General features: G+C 32.7%; 1 protein-coding gene across 1 annotated transcript in view; it reads right to left on the reverse strand.

Moving 5' to 3' along the window:
- ADAMTS6 (ADAM metallopeptidase with thrombospondin type 1 motif 6) overlaps window positions 1-14,575 on the reverse strand; it is a 255,576-nt gene that overhangs the window by 141,584 nt on the left and 99,417 nt on the right. The window contains exon 9 of the mRNA XM_033109798.1: window positions 10,915-11,020. Within this exon, the coding sequence (XP_032965689.1) occupies window positions 10,915-11,020 (106 nt within the window). The remainder of the gene's footprint in view (window positions 1-10,914; window positions 11,021-14,575) is intronic.

Genomic DNA, 14,575 nt, shown 5'->3' on the forward strand with positions numbered 1-14,575 from the left:
TAAAAGCTAAAATCAATGAATGGGACTAAATCAAACTAAAAAGCTTCTGTACAGCAAACAAAATCATCAACAAAACAAAGGCAACCAACTGAATGGGAGACGATTCTTGTAAACACCTCTGATAAGGGGCTAATATCCAAAATATATAAGGAACTCATATAACACAACAACAAAAACACAAAAAGACAAACAATCCAATTAAAAAATGGTCAGAGGACATAAACAGAAACTTCTCCCAAAAAGACATACAAACGGCCAACAGCTAGAAAAATGTTCAACCTCACTAGCTATTAGGAAATGCAAATCAAAACCACCTCACACCTGTTGAATGGCTATCATCAACAAGACAAATAATAACAAGTATTGGAGAAGCTGTGGAAAAAAAAGAACCCTCATACACTGTTTGTGGGAATGTAAATTGGTACAGTTGTTGTGGAAAACAGTGTGGAGGTTCCTCAATATATTAAGAATAGAATTACCACATGACCCAGCAATCCCTCTCCCGAGTATATACCAAAAAAATCTGAAAACATTTATCTGTAAAGATACATGTACTCTGATGTTCACTGCAGCATTATTTATGGTGGCCAAGACATGGAAACAACCAAAGTATCCCATCATAGACAACTAGATAAAGAAGATGTGATATATATATATATATATGTATATATATATACACACACACAATGGAATATTATCCTGCCATAAGAAAGGATGAAATAGTGCCATTTGCAACAACATGGATGGATCTTGAGATTATTATGCTAAGTGAAATAAGTCAGACAGAAAAAGTGGAGAACCATATGACCTCACTTATTTGTGGGATATAAAACCGAAGGCAACAAAGGAACAAGACAAGCAAATAAACAAAAACTCATAGACACAGACAACAGTTTAGTGGCTATTAGAGGGTATGGGGGGATGGTAGAAAAGGATCAAGAGGATCAAATATATGGTGATGGAAGGAGAACTGACTCTGGGTGTTGAACACATAATGCAATATATAGATGATGTATTATACAATTGTATACTTGAAACCTATGTAGTTTTGTTGACCATTGTCACCCGAATATATTTTAATTAAAAAAGGCAATAAAAAAGAAAAAAAATATGTTTTTTGAAATATTAAATTAATTAAAATAGAAAACAATGGAAAAAATCGGAAAACTAGAAACCAAGCAGCCAGTTTAATGACAAAACCCAATTATATCACTAATTACATTAAATGTAAGTAGCCAATACAATTAAAAGATAAAAACTGTCAGACTGGATAAAAAAAAGCAAAACTCAACTATAAGTTGTTCAAAAGAAATCCATTTTAAATACTAACACGTAGGTAAGTTCATAATAAAAAATAAAAAATGATATTCCATGCAAAAAATAAGATGAAAGCTGGAGTTGCTAATTAATGAGACAAAGTAGATTTCAGAACAAACATTACTAAGTACAAAAAGGTAAAGGACTGATTGATCAAAAAGACATAATAATCCTAAAGGTGGATGGATTTAATTAGAAAACTTCAAAATATATGTGAAACTGAAATGATAGGAGAAATCAACAAATCTGCACATACATTTGGAAATTTCAATACTTCTCTAGTAGTAATTGATAGATCAACTATTTTTAAAAAGCTGTAAGAATATAGTAGTCTTGAACAACACTATCAATCAAATGGATCTAGTTGATAATGCTAGAACACTCCACCCAACAAGAACAGAACACACTTTCTTCTTAAGGGTGCAAGATACGTTGAACAACATGTAAAACATGACAGACCATAAAGCAAGTGTCAATATAGAAGGATTAAAATCACAGAGTATATTATCTGATCACAATTCCAGAAGAAATCACAAAAATATAATACATTGTTAACTGAATGAAAATAAAAATGCAGACTAACAAAACTTGTGAGATGCTGCTGAAGGACTCAGAAAGAAATTTATTGCTCTAAGTCCCATTTCTAGTAAAGAAGAGAGATGCAAAAATCAATGAAATAAGCTTCTACTTTAAAAGGATAAAAACAGGAAATTAAACCCAAAGTAAGCATAAGGAAGGAAAAAATAAGGAGTAGAGCAATGAAATTTAAAAATGAGCAAACAATAGAGAAAATCAATGAAATCAAAAGCAAGGTTTTAAAAAATGTAGATGTAAAAGTAATAAACCTATAGCTATACTGATCAAGAAAAAAGGAGAAGTGATATAACCAACATGGCAAAATAGGTTAGTTCCCAATTTTTTCCCCTTCACAGAAAGAGCAACTAACAAGTATCCACAAATCAGATACCTCTGTGAAGATCATAGAACCTGGGAGCGAGGCAGAAGCACCCCCTTAAATAACACATACAAAAATGACAAAAACCACACTAGAAAGGTAAGAGAAGCAGTTTCACTTTGACAATATTGCACCTCTCCCTGGCCAGAGAAGTACCACACCAAGGGTTTCTCCAATGGAAAAAGGAAAGCCCAAAGTGGTCATCCAGTTTCTGGAGCATTCTATGACATTTACCAGGAGGCCCACTTAGATACTGCCTCACGGGGATCACTAGGCAAATTAGCTAAAGACAGAGAAGGGAGGCAAGGTTCACAGTAATGAGCATTCACATTCTTGCTAATGTTGGTACCACAGCAAAGATCCCAACTAGTGGCTGCCCTCATCTGCAAAGCTCAGCCAATGACCCCTTCCGGCTGGGCAGTTCTGTCAGGTTTGGATTCCCAACATCAGTCTATCACAGCCCGGCACCCACTTTAGAACCTCACCCACACAGCAAGTCACTGATCCAAACCAACTGCTGAGCACAGCCTCCAACCCTGCCCAACCAGTGATTCCCAGCAGCAATGCAGCACATCTGACACCAGCTATGACAACAAAGTACATTAGTAGCACTACACAAGAGCTGTAAAAGATTGAAAGAGGAGATGGCTTCCGCAAATGCACAGATACCAATGCAAAGATACAAAGACCTCAAAAACTTAGGTAACCTTCCAGGATCAAAGGAAACTAATAAGCTCCTATAACTGACGCTAAAAAAATAGAGCTCTATGAACTGTCTGACAAAGAATTCAGAATAATTCTCTTAAAGAAATTAGGTGAAGTTCAGGAAAACACAAATATACAACTAAATGAAATTAGAAAAACAATGCATGGAAAAAATGAGAAGTTCAACAACTGAAAAATAGAGACCATTCAAAAAAAAAAAAAAAGAAAAGAAAAAAGAAATCCTAGAGATGAAGAATACAATGAGTGAACTAAAGAATTCAATAAAGACCTTCAACAGCCAACTTGACAAAGCAGAAGAAGAAAAAAAGAATCAGTGAATTCAAAGAAGTCAATGAAATTATCCCTTCAGAGGAGCAAAACAAAAAAGAATGAAAAAAAGTGAAGAAAGGTTATATCAATTACACAATTACACCATTAAAAACAAACAAACAAACAAACAAAACTATCTATGCATTATTGGAGTCCCAGAAAGAGAAGAAAGGGAAAAAGGAGCAGAAAGCTTATTTATAGAAATAATAGCTGAGAACTTTCCAAATCTAGGGAAAGATATGTACATCCAAGTTAATGAAGTTAATAGGTGCCCAAATAGTTTCAACCCAAATATACTTATTCCAAGATAAATGAAAATAAAACTGTCTAAAATCAAAGACAAAGAGAATGTTAAAAGCAGCAAGAAAATAAAATTCCTCACATACAAGAGAATCCTCAGAGTCTGTCAGCAGATTTCTCAGCAGAACCTTGCAACCAGGAGAAAGTGGTATATATTCAAAGTGCCAGCGGAGGGGGGAGGGATGTTGGGGGGGGAGCTGCCAACCAAGAACACTTCACCTGGCAAAATTGTCCAGAAATGAAGGAGAGATAAACACTTTTCCACACTAAAAACAGCTAATGGAGTTCTTCACTACGAGACCTGCAAGAAATCCTAAAAGGAGTTATTCAAGGTAAAATGAAAGGATGCTAACAAGTAATATGAAAACAAATAAAAATATAAAACACACTGGTAAAGGACAGTATAAAGTGAAATTCAGAATGTTCCAATATTGTAATATGGAGGTGTGTTAATTACTATAAAAGTTAAAGAAGTTAACTTTCAACTAAAAGTTAAAGAACAAATAAAATATAAATATAAAACTAACTATAGTTATAATTTGTTTATTGATATACAATATAAAGAGATATAAATCGTGACATTTAAAATACAAATGGGGAGTAATTATGCAGTTTTTCTATACAATTGAAGTTATAAACTTATAATAGACTGTTATGTCTATATCATGTTTTATGTAAGTCTCATGGTAATCACAGAGCAAAAACCTATAGTAGATACACAAAACATAAAGAGAAGGGTATCAAAGCACATCACAACAGAAAATCAATTCACAAAGAAATACAACAAAAGAGGAAAAATGAACAAAATTACCAAACAACCAGAAAACCATTGATAAGATGGTGTTACTAAGTCCTTACCTATCAATAATTACTTTAAATGTAAATGGACTAAATCCTGCAATCAAAAGACATAGAGTGGCTGAATGGATTTTTAAAAAGAAAAAAATTAAGATTCAACTATGCGCTGCCTACCAGATCATCTCAATGACACATATAGGCTCAAAGTGAAGGAATGGAGAAAGATATTCCATGCAAATGTAAACCAAAAGAGAACAGAGTAGCTAAACTTATACCATACCAAATAGACTTTAACTCAAAAACTGAAACAAGAGACAAAGAAGGTCATATATAATGATAAAGGGATCAGTTCATCAAGAGAATATAACAGTTGTAAATATTTATGTACCCAACATTGAAGTATTTAAATATATAAAGCAAATACAAACGGAACAAAAAGGAGAAACAAACAACCATAATTGGAGACTACAATACCCAACTTTTAACAATGTATAGATCACTCAAAGAGAAAATCAATGAACATTGAACTTGAACTACACTTTATGTCACATGGACCTAAAAGACATATATAGATCATTCAATCCAACAGTAGCAGAATACACATTCTTCTCAAGAGCACACAGAACATACTCCAGGATAGATCACACAATAGGTTACACATGTCTTAACAAATTTAAAAAGACTGAAATCACTTTAAATCTATTTTCTGATCATAATAATATGAAACTAGAAATGAAAAACAGGAAAAAAGCAAAAAAAAAATTGCCAATACATGAAAACTAAACAACACACTGCTGAATAATCAATGGGTCAAAAAAGAAATCAAAGGAGTAACTTAAAACTATCTTGAGGCAAACATAATGGAAACACAGCATACTAAAACTTATGGGATACGGAAAAAGCAATTCTAAAATATGGAAACATCCTAAGTGTACATCAATGGATCAATGGTTAAAAAAAAAAAAAAAAGTGATGTGGTGTTTGTGTTTATGTGTGTGTGTGTGTAACAGAATATTCCATTGTATATATGGAATATTATTCAGTCATAAAAAAAGGCAACCCTGCCACTTGTGACACCATGGAGTAACCTTAAGGGCATGATGGTAAGTGAAATAAAATAGAGAAGACAAATATTGTATGTCTCATTTTATGGGGAATCTAAAAAGCTGAATTCGTAAAACCACAGAGTAAATTGGTGGTTGTCAGGTGTTGCAGTGTGGGTGAAATTTTGTTCAAAGTGTACAAACTTCTAGTTATAAGATGAATAAGTTCTGGAGTGTCTCATGTAAGAAGCATGGTGACTATAGTTAACAATACTGTGTTGTACACTTGAGGGTTACTAACAGGGTTTATCTTAAATGTTCTCACCACACACACATACTAAAAAAGGGTAACTACATGATGTGATGAATGTTTTAACTAACCTTATCACAATAATCATTTCACAATATATACATGTATTAAATCATCACATTGTACACTTTAAACTTATACAATGCTGTATGTCAATTATATCTCAATAAAACTGGAAAAAAGAAAAAAGGAGAAAACACAAATTACAAATATCAGGAATGAATAATGGAAAATTATTATTTATATTACAGAGACAATAAGGAATATAAGGAACAAGTATATCATAATAAATTTGACAATTTAGCTAAAACAGTCTAATACTTTGAAAGACATAATAAAAAAGACAAAAGATTTAGATAACATGTTATAAAAATTATTAATTTATAATCTTCCCACAGAGAAAATTTCTGGCTCAGATGGCCTCATTGGTAAACTCTAGAAAACATTTAAGGAAGAAATAACATCCATCTAATGTACACAAACTCTTTCAGAAACCAGAAATGTTCCTAATTCAATTTATGACACTAACTTTATACTAATACCCAAACTAGACAAAAACATAACAGAAAAGTATAAATCAACCAATTTTCCTAAACAAATTGTGCTAAAATAACTGGATACTCCTATGGAAAAAAAAAAAGGAACCTCAACCCTTACCTCACATCATACAAAAAAAAATTAACTCAAAATGAATCACAGATCTTAACATAAAAGCTAAAAGTATAAAACTTCTAGACAAAAATATAAAAGAAAATTTTCTCAACCTAGATGTAGGCAAAGATTTATTTGGACACAAAAAAACACAAATCGTAAAAGAAAAATTTTGTTAGACTAATCAAAATTCTGCTTTTCACAAGAAATCATTAAAAAAAATGAATAGCAAGAAACAGACTTGGGGAAAATATTCACATTATGTATATATGATGATGACTTTTACCCAGATATTGAGAAGTCTTACAACTCAAAAAGAAGAAAGCATCTTTTTAAAAAAAAATGGGAAAAGGATTTGAATAGACAAAGAAGACAATGAATGACAAATAAGCATATGAAAAGATGCTCATCATCACTAACTTCATTAGTTTATCAGAAAATAAATGATCAACTAATTAAAACCACAATGAGATACCACTAAAATGCATAATAATGGCTAAAATCAAGAGGATAATAACAAATGTTGGCAAGTATCTGAAGTCACCAGAACTCTCATAGATTGCTAGTGGGAATGTAAAAGTGAAACTAACACATATCATATTACTAGCAGTAACACCCAAGATAAATGAAAGCATATGACCATACACATACTTGTACATGGAAGTTCATAGAAGTCCTATTCATAATTGCCCCAAACTAAAAACAATCTAAAATGTGATACGTGATTTGAAATACTATTCAGACAAACAAAACAAACAAAACAAAACAAAACTACTGACACACAACACCATAGATGACTATCAAAAACAAGGTGCTGAGGGAAAGAACCTAGACACAAAAGAGAACCCGCTATTTAAGTTCATTTAAATGAAATTATAGAAAAAACACACCTAATCTATAGTAATAGAGAATAGATCTGTGGTTGTCTGGTGCCAGGGAAAGGGGAAGGAGGGTGGAGACTGTACAGAGAACTAGGGGACTTTTTTGTAATGGAAATGTTGATATCTTGATTGTGGTGGTGGATACGTGGTTTGTGGTGGTGGTTACATGGTTATATACATTTGTCAAAATTCTTCATACTGTACACAAAATGGATGCACATTTATTATATGTAAATTATGCCTAAGTATGTTTTAAAATGTACTCATGAGAAAGCAAACTCTTCCAGAAAACAGAATACTCCTTAACTAATTTTATAAAACTAATATTATTTTGATACCAAAACTAGACAAAGGGATTAAAGTTGCAAATACCTTGGTATATGTTTATAATTAGCCCTCTGTTATGAAAACACAGCACTGATCAAGCATATAAAGGCACTTAGGTACTTACAGCAGAAGGGAAGTTTGGATTAAAAAAAAACAGTAATAGGAGCTTCCTAACACAGGTAATCTAATTAACAATTTTATCCTGAAGTTTTGCCACATTTCTTCTTTTTAAAAAAATATATCTCCTAGCCAATCTTCTACAGAAAGTGTATTCCTATTGGTAAGATCAAACACTAATGCTGATTTCCAAAAGCAAGACCAAATATATCCCTGCAGTTTTCAATACTTCTTTTAACACTTCTTCAAATTTTCTCAGAATCACAGTCCTAGTTCTCGCAATCACTATCAATTAATAAATGAGTTGTCACATCTAACAGATTTATGATCTTAGGTCCTATTCTTATTTGTGAAAAAAAAAATCAGACATATACAATAGTAGAGAGAGTAAGAAGCATAATGAACTCCCATCCACACAACATCAAGATTATAAAATTCAATATGTTGCTATTCTTGCTTTATCTTTCTCTTTTTTCCCTTTCTTTTAAAAGCAAATCTCAGACGTCCTGTCTCTTCAGTCCTGCATACTTCAATGTGCATCCCTAAAAAACATGAATATTTTTAAGATCTCTTTTTAAGATTATTTTTGTACAGTATGGATACATTAGATCACTTTCTCAATATACTAGAGGTCTGGTTGAATCCTTGCAACCCCTCTCCAACATCATATTTTTTTCCACTTCTAAAACCTATGGCAACTACATAATTCAAAAATATCTTTCAGAAAACATTCTTTTATATACAGTTTCATTAAGTGCCTTTGGTTATGGCCTACATTAAAGTTAGCCATGTCATTTAAATACAGCATAAACCTCATTTTTTTCATTTGACAAGAAAACTAATTTCTTGTTTTCACAAAGGCGTGGTGAGAAATAAAAGTGGTCACTAAGGCCCAGCCAAAGAAGAAAGTTATCACATAATGTTTAAAATGGGTATTATATCCCTACACAAGTATACAGTGGGTGCAAAACCATATTCTACACAGTTTTTTGCAAGATGGACAATAATCACATTCTAGTGCCTCAGCAGGGACACTTATCAGTAATTCATGGTCAAACATTTTTCAGTGCGATGAATCTGCAGGTATCATCACATCACTTAACATCTACCCTACTAAACAATAAAAGTTGCAAAAATTCAGTACACTTTACCTAAAAATTCAGTTACTTTGTTTCAGGAAGAATAGAGAGCACTGTATTTTAGGGATTACGACATGTGCCAGAGTTGACTTGCTAAGTGCCTCAAAGCTAAACCCTAAGATCTTAAATGCAAGTAAAGGAATCTTTATCCATGAAATAGATTTTCCCTAACTGACCAAATAATAATTTAACATATTGAAAAAGATAGTATGTTAAACAACACATCCTGCCTAGTGATCTGGGGAAAAGGGGGTTGGAATGGTCACATAGTAATCAACTGGACATGGAAAGAAAGCTAATTTTTAGTCTGTCAAATAACATTTTCGATGGAAATATTTCTTCTGGCTCTCAATATATAATAGATTCTCCACCCCCGCCCCACCCCCCCATATTTAACACTCACACTATCAAACATGAATTAGCTGTTAAGATAAAGTTACTCCGAGGCACATAAAACCTTAAGAGGTACATTCACATTTTTCACAATGCTTACACATAAGGTATAAACCATTTATCATAGGAAAAATTAAAACGAATTACCCATGAGGCCAACGAAAAAAGCTGGGAAGGCTGAGAGCAGCTCAGTTAGAATCTTCAAAGATACAGAGATAACCCTCACCCCGCTAGTTAAGTCCATACCAGAAGGGGCTCGCAATGCATAGGCATATGTTGGCATAGACTAACTTGTGACTGCAGGAAGTAACAGTGCTCTCATACAAACATTATTCATCCGCTGGGTTACTTATCTTGACCTTTCAATTTAATTGAATCTAACAGAATCTATTATATTCAGTCTGGCTGCATAAGATTATGACAGTCATTAACGAGCCAGATTTTTAAGTGTGTTGAAGATAAACTGACCGTTTCACAGGGCTTTTCCCTTTTGTTCCCCGCATTGCAACGGGAACTAGGATACCGATAGTTTTAGGACTTCATTAAGAATATAATATTGACTTTTCCCAATGTCTGAATCAAATCAGCTTTGAAACTTGCTGGTTACTTGAAGTTACACATAAATCAATACCAATTTGGTAAAATTTCAATTGCAATTCTCAAAATAATGCAACAGATTGACCCAATTTTACTCTCCACTTTCAAAAAAAAAAAAAAGCTGAACTACAGATTTATTTCAGGAATGACCTCTGAGGCAAGTGTATAATAAACATTCATTTTTATTGGGGTTTTTTTTTCCCTCACCCATTTCTCTACCAAAAAAGCAGACTGTAAAACTTAAATCATACAAATGTCAGGAGTTCTTGCAAATAGGCTGTTTGTTTGAATAAAAATGTTTGACTATCCTTTTAAAGTTTTCAAACTTCTCTCTTCCTCCACATAAACAGGCTTTTACATTTACTTATTGTCTGTTATTTGAAATACAAAAATAAGGGTTTTATTGCTGGAGGGAAGGTGGGGAGCCATAGGACAGTTTTTGGCTCACACTTGTTTAAAATAAACATTAAAAACTCTACATCCTCTTAAAAAATAGTGAGGATGATATCTCACTACTCTTATAACAGCAGTATTTTTTTTCCCCAATAACATACAAGTACACCTGAAAATATAAGTAACATAGCAATGATCACACAAATTTTAGGCCTGGAAAAGATACTCTCACAGCTGTGTAAAGCGTGAAAACTCAAAATACATTTTATGGTAGTGGTGTCAATGATGATTTTAAAATATATAGGTGTTGTCACTTGAGGAAAAGAAAGATCATTTCAACCATTTGACTTTGAGGAACAGGGTGTTGAGTAGACCGTACTAAAGTTAAATTATTTCAAATGTACATATATAACAAAACTTAAGTGTGGTGCATTCACCACTCCGAGAATACTAGTCATTGAATTAGAAAGATTATTTAACAAGTCTCCAGTTCTTAAGATGATTTATCCCAACACCCAGAATGATAACATTCTCGATTGAATTCAGACAAAAGAGGCAGTAAAATATGGTTGAGCACATGCGTTCCACACAGTAGTTATGAGTTTGCTCAAAAGAGTGGAGCTCTAAAATTTATTTTGATTTTCTTAAACTCACTCACTTGTGACCAATCTCATGTGCAATGGTAAAAGCTGAACCCAGTCCAATGTCTTCATTAATGCTGCAGCTCCTTTCAGGCTCACACATTCCAGCCACAGAGGCCAAGCCTGAATAAACACAAGGAGACACAAAGGGTCAAGCCAAGGTGTTTCAGTCTTAAAAAGCCCATGCTTATAAATGCCTGGATTCTTTTTAATAACCTCCATGCACAGAAGGAGCAGTTGGCAAAAGGTTAACTTTCTAGTCATTTGCAAAATCACTGGGGGGAGTTTCACTTTGCCGGCTAGACATTAATATTTTTTGAACTGCAGTCAGTGCTGGAAAATGTCTAGACTAGGGGTTAGATTTATAAATTTTACTTCTGGTAACTTGGGACCACCTAGTAACTTGAGCCAGAAGAGGGAATTCAAGAAAGCATTTCTATTTTAACATTCTACAGGCTGTAGAAAGCAAAATATATCCACATTATTTTTCTAAAGAGATCTGTTTAAATTTAGTGGGTTCATAAAAATATACAAGCAACTTTTTAGTTACAAAAAAAAAAGGGAATCCCAAATGGTTTTTAAAAATGACATTTTTATAAAAACAAAAATGAATGATTCAAAAGAGAAAAAGGAGAACTGTTAAAGATGGGAAGTTTTTGCATTTTTTTAATATTCTGAAATTAGTCTGATAGTGATGCAACAATTTCTTTAAATATTTTAATGGTAGGAAAGTCATTCACATATTCAGTGTAGTTCTCCCCTCTCCCATCCCTCTTCAATGCATTAGAGTTTTACTAATAAAGCAAAAACTATGGTGTTAATTCGCTGATTCTAGTGAAATGTTGTTACTCAAAGTATTCTTCCCTTGGGAATTTTAGTATGTAAAAGCTTTAAGATTTATTTCAAAATGATAAAATGTCATGTGTTATAGGGAAACAGATACCAAATCATACTTAACACACATAGGGATGAAAGTTACTTAGAAGAAACTAAAGGAAAAGTAGGAAAAACACTTTATGTTGGTAGTCTACTATCATCATCCAATTATTAATAATTATCTTCCCACCAAAGTGATTTTAATCCAATTCAATGAATATTTATTTAGCACAATAAACAATGTTCTGTGCTAGGTACAATTTCCCAGTTACACTAAATTGGAACAGCAAAAGCTATTCAATTTATATTTTTACTAACAAGAAATCTCTAGAAATTGTTTTTCCGTATCTTCTAATATAAATTATCAACATAATAACCACACTGGAACAGAGATGAGGTTAGTGCTGGATTTGCTATTAGATTGTTTACTTTTCCTACTGTTTTATGTGGATGGGGCAGGAATTGGGGGAGGGGTTGATTTGTGCCATATAGAGTTATTATAAATAACTAGTGTCACCCTGTGTTGCCCTTCCATTCACTTAGAAGTCTTGGAACCTGAAGTAGAGGCTGTAAAGAGGGACTAATTGAAGAAGAAGATGTAAAAAGAGGGGCAAGTTGACTTAATTTTTTTGATTAATCAAAAATATTTTAATAAAAAATAAATCAAAAATAAATGTTACTTTCAAACTCCACTGAGAGAAAGGGAGACAGAGAGAGAAAAAAGAAGTTTGCAGTACATTATCTGGCTTTAAGCTATTGGGTTGAATATCGTCCATGACATGGGAAGAACAATGCCAAAACTGTTTCTGTTCTGAGCTTTATGCACTTTGGTTTAAAAAAAAAAATTACTAAAAATAATTATCATTAAATTACATTCCTTGTATTTCCTCAAATATATTATTCTATCGGTTAGCTTTTTGTTTGTTGTGGTTGTTGTTGGTATGTGCCATGTGACTGTACCTTTAATTGAGAATTCTCAATGACTCCCCAAGGAGTATTTGCAAACACAGATTTATCTCTATATGTGATATAAAATTATTAGCTCAACTTAAGAAAGAACTTATTTGGGAAATAACTACTATTTATTGAAAATATAAAGGTAAATCTTACGTAAAATAAAAGAACAATCTAAAAGCTAATGTATTTTCACAACCCCCCACCATTTTCTGTATTCCTATAAAATTGAAGCTGTCAAAGTTGTTACGTGTGATTGTGTTAATAGGGGTTTGATTACTATTTGGGTCATTTAGATTTCCTCAGTTTGATGGCCACAGTTTGCACCCTTAAATCTGCTTAGCCATGCTACAATTGCCTGTCAGAGGTACTAAGAAAGAGAATATGCAAGTATCAGCATACTAACCAATGCGAAAAATACCAGAATGACCAATCAAAAAGAAAAAACCTCATCAATTCTGTACCAATAATATATTTTCCACATCAGAAGGTCAAAGCTTGTGTATTTATGTAGTTCATTCAGTTTTCACTGAGACAGTAATAAAAGATAATTTGTAATGATTTGTAATTTGAAAAATAATTTACATTGAGCTTAAAAATGCATTAACATGTATTGATTCTAGAAATTAATAAACTATAAAAATTTGAACATATTATTTTGAAAAAAATAAAGGAGGTAGATTAGGAAAACACCTCAAATCTACGTTGGCAAAAATGACAAAGCACTAGACAGTGTTATTAGTAATATCCCAATGAAGAACATATCATCTCACTGTAAATAATCTACCTTCATAAAGCAGAATAGAATATGTATAGACATATGCATATGGATGTACATATATATGCATATATTTCCGTGTGTGTGTATGTGTGTGTGTGTACATACAATAGAGAAATTCAAGCTCTAGCTTGTACCTTCTTTGAGGCTTAGTGCCTACTGCATTTAAAACTGATTAAGCACTTAGTAAGTACTTACAGAATTTGAACAATAATAGAGAGGGTAAATTAAACAGTATAGATTCCACATTAAATAGTATAAGTTCATTTTTTATAGTACTTCTTTACTAAACACTGTTATATTTTCTTAAACGATTTTCACAATATCCCTCCAGCATAAGGGCAGACACTACTTCTACTTCATAGATAAGGAAATTGAGGAACAAAAAGTTAAATAAACTATAAAAGGTAATGCACAGTTGTTAGTTTCCAATTCAGGGTCTCTTCCATTGGATTATGTCGGTCTTGTTAACCTAAAATACTACAAAGAAAATCTTTATGATGTAAGCTCTCTCAGCAGACAGCTCCTTCTGCATTACACTTTTTAACTAGCAAACTTCTCCATGGTAATACTCATCCTTGGCTAATTGGGATTTCTTCTTTGGCCATAAATCCTGAGGGAAATGAGGTAGGAGAAGACTGGAAGGCAGGTAAAATCATCAAGAGAAATTTTAAACTCTAAAGAGATAATTCACTGAACTCCCCAGGAAGTTGGGTAATACCTTTTCTTCCACTTCTACTTTAATTTGATCTTCCCCAAATTCGTAAGAGGTGCATAGGAATAGCTTTCATAATTATTCCCCTTACAGATAAGAAAATTGAGACTTGTTATAGAGAAACTACAGAATTCCGCTTCAGTTGCTTAACTTGTGAGCCTTTAATAAGTCTTAATGACACTAAAGAATTATCAAAGAAAAAAAGTTCCTGTTTCTTAAAATGACTCTAGTTGCTTAATAATTTAGTCTACTTGAAAGCTACCATTTCCTCCCAGCCATTTGTATTTGCAGTTAACTTTTACCAGTATGAAGTTACGCTAGGCAACAAAATGTGATTTTTTAAATTCTAGAATAC

This window comes from Rhinolophus ferrumequinum, chromosome 7 (assembly GCF_004115265.2).
Source record: "Rhinolophus ferrumequinum isolate MPI-CBG mRhiFer1 chromosome 7, mRhiFer1_v1.p, whole genome shotgun sequence".
NCBI lineage: Eukaryota > Metazoa > Chordata > Mammalia > Chiroptera > Rhinolophidae > Rhinolophus > Rhinolophus ferrumequinum.